Consider the following 15589-nt stretch of genomic DNA (forward strand, 5'->3'; position numbering starts at 1 on the left):
TCCATATCATACAAAATCTAGATCACTTATATAAATCTGGAAAAGCAAAAGTCCCGGTACTAAACTCTGGGGACCTTCACTACAAACCTTCCTCCGCCTAAACATTCCTGTTAGCTATTACTCTGTTTCCTGTTATTCAGCCAGTTTTACATTTGGGTTTTTACTTTCACTTCATGGATTTCATGTTCCTTTCATTCCATGGATATAACTTTTATTACGTGGTACCGTGTCCAGCACCATTTTGAAAGTCTGCATACAATACGTCAACAGCTTCCGCTCACCAACCCTCTCTGTAAACTCTCCAACAATTTAAACTTACTTTTACCCTAAGAAATTGGCTTTCGCAAATTAAATTATATTTATCCAAGTGACTGTTAATTCTGTCCCAAATTATTGGTCTGGATTTTCCACAAAGTGACAATCTCGTACAGGTTGCCACTCTACTCCTCCTTGTCTCTACATTGCAAGAGCTCTGCATTTCTGAGAGACGATTCCAATCAGGACTCCTTCAGAAATGCAGCGCTGTGTTTCCATTCAGCAGCAGGAGAAAAGAGGTTTTATATGAAACTTGTGCAATTAGCTTCGCTGTCCATTTTCCATCTGGGACTCTGATCATACATGTGTTGGCAGAGTCTACTTCAAATAGTTCACCTGGTGTTGGAACCTGAGCAGAGGAATGATAATTGGGAGGGAAAAAAGGTTGAAACTATTCTCTAAGCAATCTTCTGAAATGGTTTGATGGATTAATTGAAAGCAATGAGCCAGTCACAAGTGCATAGCCATGTGGGAAGAAGAATAGAGGTATTCTTTACACAATAGATAGAATGGTTATAGTTTATGTAACGTCAGCATGTTCAGACTTTATCAGCAGTCTCTTTGTATGGGTATCGCTTTCTTTCTTTCTCTCTCGCTCGCTGTTGCTGTCGCTGTCTCTCTCTCTCTCTCTCTCTCTCTCTCTCTCTCTCTCTCTCTGTTGCAGGGCCCCATCTTCGTGTACTCTATTCACTCTTTCTACCCTGTCGTCATCATAAATACCATCTTTTCCCAGCTATTTTCAGTTTTAATAAGGGTGACTGGACTCAAAATGTTAATTTATTTTTCTCTCTACGTATGGTGCCAGACTTCTTGAATTTCCCCAGCACTTGCTGCTTTAGTTTCAGATTTCCAGCACCTGCATTCTTAATATTTGTTGTTATTGTTCAAATTATTGATTTATTGTGATTTTATTAAAGATAGCTGAATTAATGCATAAGGTAAAATGTTCTAAAACATGTTTCCTGCATTACTTTTTGATAAAAGATATTTAAAGTTAAAGATGTCTGTTGTACTTCTAAAAGTTTCTAATACTGCATTTAAGTTGAGTGGGGAAAAGGTGCCATTAAAAATCTTTCAGATGCTTTATCACTTAAAAAGGCAGTACCATTGTGCAATTTGTGTTAAGAATTCTTGACTTGCCAATGATATTTTCTTCTCCAAAACATATGAGATTAATTTTGTTATTTCAGTACATTTACTGAAAGCATTCTGCACTATTTGCTTGTTTGGAGCCAAAGTTAATGTTAAAATGATATTAATTGAATTGTTTTCTTTCTCAATTTTAAAACCTAGGCTTGAATCGTAAGGTACTTTATTCGCTTGTGGATTCTGCAGAAGATCACTTCTCAATTGATGAGCTATCTGGAATTATTAGTCTGGAGAAACCTCTCGACCGAGAACTCCATGCTTCATACACTGTTATTGTGAAAGCCACTGATCAAGGCACACTCAAAAAATTGTCATCAGTTTGTACACTTTTGGTTTCTGTCCTCGATATCAACGATAACCCACCTGTGTTTGAGCACAGAGAGTACCTAGCCACACTTTCTGAGGATACTCCTTTAGGAACTGAGGTTCTTCAGGTGTTTGCAGCCAGCAAGGATGTTGAAGCCAACACAGAGATCACATATTCCATCATTAGTGGCAATGAACATGGAAAGTTTAGCATAAATGCAAATACAGGTACTTGAACATACAATAATTGAAGCAAAGTGTGAGAGTCAATTTCTGAGGGACAAAACACTGCTTCTTGTGAGGGTCAGATATCAGAGAGTACATTTTGGACAAGGACGCACACAATATAGTGATAGCAGGTCAACTTATTCAGTAGCAAAAGCTATACTTAACAAATGATGACAGTATATTCCTAATGTAGATTCTTCTGCCTCCCACTGACTTGCAATGATTCATGACTCATTTTTGTTTTCTGAACTTGTATCTTGAAATCTGTGCAGCAAGCTTTTAGAAACAGAGCAGGAGTAGTCCATTCGGCCCTTCGTGACCGCTGCACCATTTGTTATGATGATGGCTAATAACCAACAAGCCTGTTCCTGCTTTCCCCCAATGTCCTTTAATCCCTTGAGCCCCAAGTGCTATGTCCAACTCTTCCTTGAAATCATACAATGGTTCAGCCTCCACTGCTTTCTTGGTAGGGGATTCCATCGACCTGCCACTCTGAGTGAAGACATAGCTCCTTGTTTCAGTTCTAAAATTTAAAAAAAATTTATTCACTGGCTGGTCAGCATTTATTGCCCATCCCTGGCTGCCCTTGAGAAGGTGCTGGTGAGTTACCTTCTCGAATTGATGTAATCTGTGGTCTAGGTAGAGCCACGGGTGCCCTTCAAGATGGAATTCCAGGATTGTTGACCCAGTGATAGTGGAGGAATGGCAATATATTTCTAAGTCAGAATGGTGAGTGGCTTGGAAGAGAACTTGCAGATACTGATGTTCTGATATATCTGCTGCCTTTGGGAAGGATCTTTGGGGAACTTCTGCAGTGCATCTTGTAGATAGTTTACACTTTTGCAACGGGGTGCTGGCAGTAGAGGGAGTAGTTGCTTGCGGATGTGGTGCCAATAGGGCAAATTGCTTTATACTGCATAGTGTAAATCTGCTTTAGTGTTGTCCAGACAAGTGGGGATTATTCCATCCTATTACTGGCTTGTGCTTCATAGATGGTGGACAGGCTTTTGGGGAGTCAAGAGGTGAGTTACTCACTGCAATGTTCCAAGCCTTTGACTGGCTCTTGTAGCCACTTAAATGGCAAATCCAGTTGAGTTTCTGATTAACAGTAACCCCTGGGATGTTGAGAGTGGAGAATTCAGTAATGGTAACACCATTGAATGTCAAAGGGTGATGGTTAGATTCTCTCTCATTGGAGATGGTCATTGTCTGGTATTGTGTGGTGCATATGTTACTTGCTACTTGCTAGCCTAAGCCTGAATATTGTCCAGATCTTGTTGCATTTGGACACAGTCTGCTTCAGTATCTGAGCAGTCATGAATGGTGCTGAATATTGTGCATTCATTGGCAAACATCCCCACTAATGACCCTGATGGCATTGTTGAAGGAACTGAAGATGGCCAGAGGAGTAGCCCTGAGGGCTTCCACCTGTCCTGAAGCTGAGATGGCTGACCTCCAACAACCACCACTTGCTTCCTATGTGCCAGGTATGACTCAGCCATTGGAGAGTTTTACCCTTGGCTTACGTTAATTCCAGTTTTACTCCTTGTTCCATACAGGGTCAAATATGGCTTTTATGTAAGGGCTGTCACTCTTACTTCACCTCTGGAATTCAGCTCTCCTGAATTATGCCCGAAATGTCAATTCTCCTACTCCTTGTATGCTGCCTGACCTGTGTTTTTCCGGCACCACACTATTTGACTCTTTTGTGAATGTTTGAACCAAGGCTGTAATAATATCAGGAGCTGAGTGACCCTTGTGGAACCCAAACTGGGCGTCACTGAGCAGGTGCTGCTTGATGGCACTGTTGAGGAGCACCTTCATCACATTGATGTTTGAGGTTAGACTGATGGGGGTGTAAGTGACTGGGTTGGATTTGTCCTGCTTTTTAGGTACAAGACATGCCTAGCCAATTTTCCACATTGTTGGGTAGATGCAAGTATTGTAACTGTACTGGAAGTGCTTGGCGAGGAGTGCAGTAAATCTAGAGTACAAGTCTTCAGTACTATTGCCAGAATGTTGTCATTCCCCATAACCTTTACAGTTTCCAGTGGTTCCAACTGTTTCTTGTTATGACATAAAGTGAATTGATTTGGCTGAATGCTAAGGAAGAGGCTGAGATGGATCACCCACTTGGTCCTTCTGGCTGAAGATTGCCGAGGATGCTCTACCTTATCTTTGCATCAGTCGTGATACCTTGTATCCTTTGACTATAGCCCCTGGTTCTGAGCGTTCCTACCAGTGGAGACATCCTTCCTCTATCTACCCTGTCTAAGTAGGATAGGGCAAACCTAAAATGTTATAGATTTCTAAGGGATTCCCCCTCCCCCCACAATTCTTCAGGATCTCAAGATATATACTTAATCGATTCAACCTCCTCATACATCTCTCATGCCATGCTAGGAATCAATCTAATAAACCTTTACTGCGCTCCCTATATCGCAAGAACATCCTTCCTTCATAAGGAGACCAGAACTGCACACAGTATGCCAGGTGTGGTCTCACCAAGGCCCTGTGTCATTGCAAGACATCCCTGCTCCTGCTCTCCAAGTCTCTTACTACGAAGGTAAACATACCATCTGCCTTGACTGCTTGCTGCAGCTGCTTGCTCACCTTCAGCGATTGGTGCAGGAGGACTTTTCAAAGTTCTTTCCTTTTATCCCCTCTAACAAGGGCTGATGATGTATTCTCATCACATATGTATATGTTTTCAATTAAGCATATATTAATAATTAACTGCTCATCTACCAGGAGCTCTCAGAATTCATATGAGAAGAATTCAAAGCAGTATAAAAGGTATAATCAGTATAACAATATGAAGAATATAAGAATGCTCACATTGCTCATAATTGCAGTGTAAAGAATAGGTTAACATTTAAAAGAAGTTGTGCACACTGTATCGTGTGAAACTTTCATATTGTTTCTGACAATTTGCAATTATTTTCATCAGGTTTGAAAGGTGTGGGCGGGAAAAAGTGCAGCAGCTCGGGAGCACAAGACATTCCTGATGAGGGGCTTATGCCTGAAACATCGACCCTCCTGCTCCTTGGGAACTGCCTGAGCTGCTGTGCTTTTTCCAACGCCACGCTTTTCGACTCTGAATCTCCAGCATCTGCTGTCCTCACTTTCTCTATTTTTTTTCATCAGGCGCCATTTTTGTTGTTAAAAGCCTGGACTTTGAGACATCTCATGAATATTACTTGACTGTTGAAGTTATGGATGGTGGAACACCTTCACTTAATGATGTAGCGACAGTGAATATCAATGTGACAGACGTTAATGACAACACTCCTAAATTTAGCCATGATGTATACATGGCAGTGATAAGTGAAGACGCTCCCTTGGGACAGCTGGTTGTCACAGTATGTTTAACACCTTACTTGTTTTTCTTCATCAATTAAGAGTGATGATAAACAGCATTATGAGAAAAGAAGGACCTAACAAGACAGATCTTTAAAGTCAGAGTTATTAAATGATTATTTGGCACATCTAAATTGAATTTTCTGTGACATTAATTCTGAGATTTACTGTCTATAGCCTTTTGAATAACCCAATTCTTTTGCCTCAGTTTCATTTCTTCAGGACACTGATCACCCAGATTTTCTTGATCGTTATTCACTGTGTTTTCACTATTTATGAAGTTATGAATACGTTTACATTGGTGGAAAGTGTGAGGGTAGACATGCAGGAAAAAATATATGGTTGAGAAAGAGTTAACAAAATATTTGGGTGATGGAAGACAAAGTATTTTAATACACAATATTTAAATAAGATGAGACTGGAAAAGAAAACTTTTATCCTTCTCCACAATAGCTGCCTATTGTGAAATTAATTTCTAATTAAGATTGATGTCTTGAGATCATTTCTTCAGATTTTTAATAAGAATATGGTCAATAAAAATAAAAGGGACTCAGACTTGGAGAATATGTAACAATTTTACGACTTACGTTTTGCAGGTGATCCAGTTACTTAAGATAGAGTAACAGATACATGAGAGTGTAATTCATTGTAGTTTCATCCGTCGTGGCACAGTTGCTCAGTGATTATCATTGCTGCCTCACAGTGCTGGGACTCAGGTTTGATTCCAGCCTCAGGTGCCTGTCTATGTGAAGTTAGCACATTCTCCCTGTGTCTGCCTGGGTCTCCTCCAGGTGTTCTAGTTTCCTCCCACAGTCCAAAGATGTACAGGTTAGATGGATTGGCCATGCTAAGTGCAGGTTGGGGGAATAGCCATGGGTTACAGGAATACGGTAGGGGGCTCTTTGAAAGGTCAGTGTGGCTTGATGGTCGAATGACTTGCATCTACACTGTAGATATTCCATAAATCTATTCTGTGGCCTCTGGAGCAGTCTTCATAAATTGAATGGCCTGTTTCTCATTCAGAATTTGCTTGCATTTCAATAACCACGTTTCAATTGATTGTTTCAGTTGTTCCCAACTAGACAATTTTTTTTACAGTTTTAAGTATTTTGTTCTCACATTGAGGTTTTCGTATTCAAAGTGAATGTGAGCAGTAAGAAATTGTGAAATTGGTCTATTCTTTGGAAATAATTTAATCGTTGGCATTTGTATTTAAAATAAACACCTTGCACTGCATAGTATTCCAGTGCACTAAGGTGTCATAATGGATGCCACAGTCGTGCCAAAGGTAATACAGGTATCTACCTAAGATGGACGCAGCAGTACTGATAACAAAAATGCTTTGATGTATAATTTAATTAGGGATGATAAATTAACACAAGGAAAATGATAGGGCAGTGATGTGTTGTGATTCTAAGTTATATTGATGTCAATGTGATCCAGGGTAAACATGTCTGCAGCTTTAGGAGATTTAAAAAAACTTGTGGCTAAGTACATGAATAGGAAATATTTGGAGAGATATGGGCCAAACGCAGGCAAGTGGCACTAGTTTGGCGTGGAAACATGTTTGGCGTCGACTAATTGAACCAAAGGATCTGCATCCATTCTGTATGACTCTATGATCTGACAGTTGTCATCGTCTCAGAAGACTTACCATAGAAATAGAATAGACTGGTGAATTTAACCTGAGATTCACTGTGCCTCAGATATTGGTTCAAGACACTCATTAACAGAGGGGAAGGTAGGAACTGTACTATTGGGAGAGTCTTCTAAACTCTGCTGTGACTACCTAGAGTCATAGAGATTTACAGCACAGAAGCAGACCCTTCGGTCCAACTCATCCAGGCCAACAAGATATCCAAGATACATCTAGTCCCCTTTGCCATGCCATTCTAAGCCCCTCCCAGTCATATACCCATCTAGATGCCTTTTAGAATATTTTAATTGTACCAGTCTCCTCCACTTCCTCTGGCAGCTCATTCCATACACATACCACCCTCTGAGCGAAAAGGTTGCCTCTTAGGTCTCTTTCATATCTTCCCCATCTCACCCTAAACCTATGCCCTCTAGTTCTAGACTCCCCCACCCCAAGGAAAAGACCTTGTCTATTTATCCTATCCATGCCCTCATGATTTTGTAGACCTTTGATAAGGTCACCCCTCAGCCTCCTACGCTCCAGGGAAAACAGCCCAAGTCTATTTAACGTCTCCCTATGGCACAAATCCTCCAACCCTGGCAACATCCTTGTAAATCTTTTCTGAATCCTTTCAAGTTTCACAGCATCTTTCTGATAGGAAGGAGACCAGCATTGCACGCAATATTCTAACAGTGGCCTAACCAATGTCCTGTACAGCAGCAACATGACGTCGCAACTCCTGTACTCAATACCAATAAAGGAAAGCATACCAAATGCCGCCTCCACTATCCTATCTACCTGCGACTCCACTTTCAAATAGACTACGATTCTGCCCCCATCTCACTAGTTTAAATCTTCCTGAGCAGTTCTAGCAAATCTCTCTGCCAGTATATTAATCCCCTTCCAATTTAGGTGTAATCCATCCTTCTAGTACAGGTCACTTCTACCCCACAAAGGAGAAACCAAAGGGTTTTTAAATGCATTAAGGACAAAAGGTAACTAGGAAGAGAATGGAGCTCCTCAAAGATCAGCAAGGCGGCCTTTGTGTGGAGCCGCAGAAGATGGAGCAGATACTAAATGAGTATTTTGCATTAGTATTTATTGTGGAAAAGGACATAGAAGATATAGAATGTAGGGAAATAGATGGTGACATCTTGAAAAATGTCCATATTACAGAAGAGGAAGTGGTGGATGACTTAAAGTGCATAAAAGTGGATAAGAGAACAGTTTGAGAACAAGCCATATAATTGCAGATCAATATGGGTGAAGTTGCTTAATGCTATTTTTAATAACTGAAATCCCACAGTTTGCTATTTATTGCTTTGGATGCAAAATAATGATTTATTCTTCAATAATTCAATACTGAAATGCCAATGAGTTTATTATAATCATCAGTTGAAAACCAGCTTTACCCCTCGTACTAATTACACAGTTAAATCTGAAACTTGAATACAGTGTCACCCTAATGATTTTACTGTTTGCTGTAGGTGGTGGCTGATGATTCAGATGGTCCATCAAACAACCAGATTCATTATTCTATTATTCATGGGAATCAAGGAAACCCATTTACTATTGATAATGCCAATGGAGAAATAAAAGTAGCACAACATTTGGACAGAGAAAAAGTGAGTAGATGAGAAGTAACCCTGCAATTGAATAAACTTTACATTTGTCAATTTTATTGCTTTCCGTAATAAGCTGCTGATCCATTAATGAAGAACCAAAACTTCTGTTTATGCAACTAAAGCGATTTAAGAGTTTGAATTATGTATATAAATTACAGTGAAAAGTGTTTTTTGTTTGCAAAACGCAAGGTGTCTCCATGCTCTGGTGCCATCTTGAGACACTGAATATAATTCAAGATTTTATTGTAATAGAGTTAATCTTTCCGTCCTCCTGTTAGCCTCTGTTGCTCCTCCTGCTCGCTGCTTGACTTCGGTCAGGTGTCTGTGACTGGCTCTGGGGTCTCTGTTACAGGCCCGCCTCCACCATTGCCTCAACTCGCACAACCTCTGCAACCGAGCTGGATCCATGGGACTGGTCTCATACCTCCTGTTCCCCATGCGACACTACTCCAGATGCTCCAGCTCGTCAGTCATTGGGTCCAGGCTCCTCCATCGCTGATGCTGAAGCCTCTCTGGCCTGGGGCTGAATGGGGCCCCGGCTTCAACCCGTACCTCCGTGGAATAAAAACCACAGAAGCTTTCACTGCGCTGAATAATGAAGGGGTACGAGATGGTGTGGAATTAACCGGCTCCGTTGCATGGTGCCCATGAGCAGCTGAGCCCTGGCATTAGGAGCTGAGTGCTGACAAACTCACAATGCCATCTTGGGACTAAAATTTAAACTATGCTCATCTTTGAAGAGAATTTTTAATCAGGTTCTGTTAGAGAAGAAGGTAGTTTTGATTATGATTTTAAGTAGACGTTATCATTTATAATGTTTATAAATGAAAATAAATCCTTGCTGTATGAAAATATTTCTTATACATAGATATAGCTTTGGTTTTCATCATCTCCTCTTGTGTAGATATCTGGCTATACGCTGACAGTGCAAGCTTCAGACAATGGTGTTTCACCTCGTTTCAATACTACTTCAGTCAATATTGATGTGGCTGATGTCAATGATAATCCTCCCATGTTCTCACAGGCAAACTACAGTGTTATCATTCAGGTAAGAATAACTTATTAATTTGATAGGATTTGATAATACCTGAGTAATTTTAAAAAAATATATAAATTATTAAGTTGAAGCAAGAATTGCTAGATCCTAAAACAAAGACGTTTAAAATATTTGATCTGTTGAATTTGGCTCTCGGAGACCACCCCTTAGCCACCCATTTATGCTTCCAGTGAAGCCCATCAGCCATGTGAGAATCAAGGAAACTAACTAATAGTTTACCAGCAGTGGAGGAATTGAAGGAGGTGGTGAGAAAGTAGAGCTCCGCGTCATCAGTGCACATATGAAAACTAATATTGGAAGTGGAGTAGACATGAAGCCCCTGACTGACTTAGTATTCATTGCCATTTGTGGAAGAGATTTCCAAACATCTGTTACCCTTTGTATCTAGAAGTACTTCCTAACACCCCTCCTGAATGGTCTGGCCCTGATTCTTCAACTGTGCTGTCAAGTTCCAGAATTTCTAACCAGTGGAAATTGTTTGTCTACCTTGTCTAATCCTGGTAATACTTTGAAGACTTTGATCAGATACCTCTTAATCTAGACTTTTTATTCTGTCATTAAGGAGCAGCATGTAGGCGAGAAATATGACTGGGACCATAGATTCTTAAGGCACACTAGAGGAAACAGTGTGGGAGCAGGAAGTGAAGCCACTAAAGTGATCCTTGACTACAATTTGCTAAAAATGGAACCTACATGAGAGCAACCAAACTAGGTGATGGAGAAGAATAGTGTGGTCATCCATTTCAAGGGGAGGAAAATTTTATATTTATCAGTTACCTAGGATGTCACTTGAGTCTTTGCTAAGAGCCAACTCTGTATTATAGCAAACAAAAATAAAGGCAAATGTGTTCATAGTGGGAGCAGGAATCTAACTGAAGGGATTCATACATGGAGTTCAGGGACAGTTGAAAATTAATTTGAGAAGCATCAACATGCTTAAGACCTTCAAATTGTAAAGGGAGTTTGAAGGGATCAACCTTTTATTTTTCTTTAGGAGAGTGACAACACCCAATCAGATCTTAAACCTTTTGTAAAGGTAGTGTCCTATGCAACCCCATTCTATAATTCTTACTGTGTCTGTTAAGACTTCTACTGACGTCTACCCTCTCAAAAATGCATCTGCCCTTCCTCAGTTCCTTAAATACCTGAAAACTTTACATGTGGTTCTGCTATCACTGTGTGCTGTTATTCCAACAATGTCTTTGATAATCTTCCATTATCATCAACACCAATTTGTTCTAAAATTGATCTTCACGTTGTTTGATGGGATGTGGGCACCATTGTCAAGACCACTGGTCATGAAATGAGTTTGTGTCAAAGGCAGTGGATATTGTGCCAATTAAGTGGTCTGTTTTATCCTGGCCGGAATCAAGCTGCCTGAGCACTGTTGGAACTGCGCTGATCGAGGCAAGTGAGGAGTATTCCATCCTGATTTCCGCTTTGTAGGTATGGGAAAGTACTGGGGAGAGAGAGGTTTGAGCTACAAGCCACAGAACTCTGAGCATCTCTCCTGTTCTTCTGGCCACAATGTTTTTATGGCTGATCCAGGATTTTATTAATGATAGTTCAGACATATTAATATCAGTGAACATCAAGGCCCAATGGTTAGATTCTCTCACATTAGAGCTGGGCATTTTGGCACTTGTGTGGTGTGAATGTTGCTTGCCACTTTTCAGTCCAAGCCTAGTTATTGTGCAGGCTTTGCTGCAAGTGGACACAAACTGCTTCAGTATTTGAGGAATTACAAAAGATACTGAATATTGTGCAGTCAAGAGTGAACATTTCCACTTCTGACATTACGATGGCAGGAAGATTATTGCTGACACAACTGAAGATGAATGGACCTTGGATACTACCTTGAGGATCTGCTGCAGATATGTCCTAGATCTGAGATGACTGATCTTGATCAACCTCAACGATCTTTCTTGCTCGAAGTGACTTCACATAGCAGGGAGTTCCACTCCTGATTGTCATTGACTCCAGTTTTGCTACGGTTCCTTGATGCCACATTTATCTTCTGCTTTGATGTCAAAGACAGTTGTGCACATATCAGTCTAAAATTCATCTCTTTTGTCCATGTTGGACTGAGGAGCCAAGTGGCAGAACACAAACTGCGTGTCACTGAGCAGATTGTTGCTAAGCAAGTGTCACTTGATAGCATTGTTGATGACACTTTTCATCATTTTACTGGTGATCAAGACTAGATTGACAGAGCAGGCTGGGTTGGATTTGTCCTGCTTATTTGTGTACACGACATATCTGGGCAGTTTTCAATATTATTGACTGATTCAGTGCCAGTGTTCGAGTTGTATTGGAGCACTTTGACTAAGGGTGCATCAATTTCTGGAGAACGAGCCTTCAGTGCTATTTCTGAACTCTGTCAGGGCACATGGCCTTTGTAGTATCAATTGTCTTCAATCTTCTTTTATTCATTCATGGGCTGAGGGCATCACTGGTTAGGCCAGCATTTTGTATGTGGGACAGACCAGGTAAGGATGGTAGCTTCCTTCCCTAAAATGGTTTTTCCGAGAAAATACAATGGATTCATGGTCATCATTAGACTGTTAATCCCAGACTTTTATTGAATTCAGATTCCACCATCTGATGTGGCAGGATGCATACCCGAGTCCCCAGAATATTTCCTGGGGCCCTAGATTAATAGTCCAGTGATAATACCACTAGACCATCGCCTCCCCCCAACTGTTTCATAATATCATGTGGAGTGAATCAATTTGGTTGAAAATTGGCTTCTGCAATGCTGAAAATCTCTGAAGCAGGCGAAAATAAATCATCCACTCAGCACCTCTGATGAAAATGGCAACAAATGGATCAGTCCATCTTTTACACTGACATTCTGGTCTCCCCCAGCATTGAGGATGAGGATATTTTTGTAACTACCTTCTTCAATACATTAGTTGTCAACCACCATTGATGAGTGGATGTGGTAAGATTGCAGAGCTTCAATCTGATGCTTTGGTTATGGGATCGCTTAGATCTATTTCCTACTAATACTGCTTGCTTTTCCTTTGCCTCCTGTACATGTTTCCCTTACTACAATTTGAGAAGCCCCTTGAAATGTTTCTTGTTAAGATGAGTAAAAATACAAGTTATGATGATGTCTGGAATCAATGTATCAGCTTTCTCAAGAGATTTAGGATGATCAAGATTCAGGCAAAAATAAGTAACTAAGAGTTTGGGACATGGAGAAACCATAACTCTCTTGAACATAAACCGTATTTTACAGGAAAACAAGCCAGTTGGATCCAGTGTGCTACAGCTTCAAGTGATAGACAGGGATTCCTCTCACAATGGCCCTCCATTCACTTTTAGAATCATTAGTGGGAATGAACAGAATGAATTTCAGATAAATTCACATGGTCTTCTCATATCAACGGCTCCTCTCCAGCACAAAGTTAAAGATATGCATCTACTGCAAGTTCAGGTAAAAGAAATATCTAATGTTGCACTTTACTTTGTACCGGGTTCAGTTTTGTGACTATATGTATATTGCCATGCAAGTATTTTGTTTTAATTTGTTGCACCTGAAGCAGATTGTAATTGCTAAGTATGGGGTTAAATTTTACAAGTTACTATTCTCACTGCAAAAGTTCATGAGGAATTAGATCTCATGTTTTGACAAATTGATCAAGATACCCAATTCAGATCCGAGACAATGTTTCCTCCATTCTTTTTAATAGACTAAATATGCAAAGAGGGTGCCCTGAATTCTCTGTATTTACTCCTATCAGGAAATAACTTGGTGTCAAAAGTGATACTGCACATATCTTATTTCCCAATGGCAAATTAATTGTGTTGATCCTTGAATCAGTCTACAATTGAACCAGGTAGATCTAATTTCCAGTCCAAGGCTTGTTAGATAATCTCCATCTATTGAGTAAACTGTTGGCTATCTCCCCTCACCCCACCCCTCTGTCCAGTCCTGGTTGCTGGCCAGTGACCCAACAACAAAGTGCAAGGGTAAGGATATTGAACCAAATCTCCTGTGCATCTCAATCTCTCTCATGGTAGAATTGCCTACCAGCACTCATTGCAAGTCTAAAGTAGGTGGAATTATGATTTGAATGAGCTGCTTTAACGTGCCCATCACTCCAAATTTTGGAACAGGTCAAAGTTATCAGTGACAGAGAGGAAACGTTCTTAAGAAAAAAGATCACCCATGTTAGGATATGTTTCATGAAAAATTCACAGAGATAACCAGCATCAATTTGCCCTTGTCTGTAGTAAGCAAAATCAAAATCAGCATTTGTTTGAATGTTTGGTTTCAGGCAGCTTCACGTTCCATGCAATTAATATAATTGGTGGTAGCTTATGGTGCTTTATAACTGATGATAAAACGTAAAATGCCATAATTTATCAGCAGTAAAAATGTTAATACTTTGAAATGCTTACCTGAAAGTCCAGAATGAATGAGTTTTTAAAAAAAAATTAAAAGGAATGGAATGGTTTTTGTTTTGTCAGGCTAAATAGAAGTACTGACATTAATAAGTTGCTCTGCAGTTAGAAATGTCAGGATGAGCCCATAGCGCTCATGATGCATTTTCAAGGGAAATCTATCAATGGGTAGCCAGCAATTTCACTCGACAATACCACGTGCAATTCAAGGTGCTACTTCGTTTGTTCGAGCCTATTTACAATTACATGTGCAAATAAACACATTCTGTTCATTTGTTCCAGATAGTAAGTGACCAAACTGGTTGGCCTTTAACGGGATTATGGAAGTTCATTAGATTCCCTACAGTGTGGAAACAGGCCCTTTGGCCCAACAAGTCCACACCGACCCTCCGTAGAGCAACCCACACAGACCCATTCCCCTCATTTACCCCTGACTAATGCACCTAACACTATGGGCAATTTAGCATGGCCAATTCACCCGACCTGCACATCTTTGGACTGTGGGAGGAAACCGGAGCACCCAGAGGAAACCCATGCAGACAAGGGGAGAATGTCTGTGTGGAGTTTGCACAGTCACCCAAGGCTGGAATTGAACCTGGAACCCTGGTGCTGTGAGGCGGCAGTGCTAACTACTGAGCCACCATGCTGCCGCAATTAGCTTGTAAATATTTTGTAAGGGACCATGCTCTTTCTTCATCCACACAAATACAAAGGCCATTTGTTGGCCAGGGCACTTCTTTCAACAATATATCTCCTCTGACCTCTTCTGTCCATTTTACACAGATGGTGGATAGACTTTAAAGGACTATTGCATGCCGTACAAAAATTATACATTCCTTTTAAGGGCTCGTAAACTGAAAAAAAAACTCAGTCTACCATCACTAATTAAAGTTCTGGATTGCATAAGATTTTAAGAAAGGCCTGTAAAGTCACTAGATTGGGAGGTCTTTTAATACACCAAAAGGAGACTGAGAAGCTAATAAGGAAACGACCACAAGCTAGAGGAGCTGAATTACACATTCGGCCCATCAGGTCTGCTCCACCATTCGATCAGGGCTATTGCCTTTTCCCTGCCTTCTCCCAGTAACTCTTGATCCCTTTATTAATCAAAAATCTATTTATCTGTCTATTAAATACACAATTTAATACAGCCAACTGAAGCAATGAGTTCCACAAATTCACCACCCTCTGGCTGAAGCACTTCCTCCTCATTTCATGCATCCCCTTCACTTTGATGCTGTACCCTCAAGTCCTAGTCCCTTCCACTAGTAGAAACATCATCTCCATTTCAAATCCGTTCAGGCCTGTCTGTGTTCTGTAACTTTCCATCATGTACACCTTATGACCATAAGACATAGGAGCGGAAGTAAGGCCATTCGGCCCATCGAGTCCACTCCGCCATTCAATCATGGCTGATGAGCATTTCAACTCCACTTACCCGCATTCTCCCCGTAGCCCTTAATTCCTTGTGACATCAAGAATTTATCAATTTCTGCCTTG

General features: G+C 40.5%; 1 protein-coding gene across 5 annotated transcripts in view; it reads left to right on the plus strand.

Annotated features, from left to right (window-relative positions):
* The window catches only part of fat1a (FAT atypical cadherin 1a), a 204968-nt gene that overhangs the window by 156844 nt on the left and 32535 nt on the right, over positions 1–15589 (plus strand). For all 5 annotated transcript variants that reach the window (XM_043689861.2, XM_043689853.2, XM_087988561.1 and 2 more), the window contains exons 14-18: positions 1609–1998; positions 5146–5360; positions 8482–8619; positions 9524–9667; positions 12921–13118. In XM_043689861.2, the coding sequence (XP_043545796.2) occupies positions 1609–1998; positions 5146–5360; positions 8482–8619; positions 9524–9667; positions 12921–13118 (1085 nt within the window). The remainder of the gene's footprint in view (positions 1–1608; positions 1999–5145; positions 5361–8481; positions 8620–9523; positions 9668–12920; positions 13119–15589) is intronic.

This window comes from Chiloscyllium plagiosum, unplaced genomic scaffold (genome assembly GCF_037043375.1).
Source record: "Chiloscyllium plagiosum isolate Xiang-an unplaced genomic scaffold, Cpla_swu_hap1 HiC_scaffold_1, whole genome shotgun sequence".
NCBI lineage: Eukaryota > Metazoa > Chordata > Chondrichthyes > Orectolobiformes > Hemiscylliidae > Chiloscyllium > Chiloscyllium plagiosum.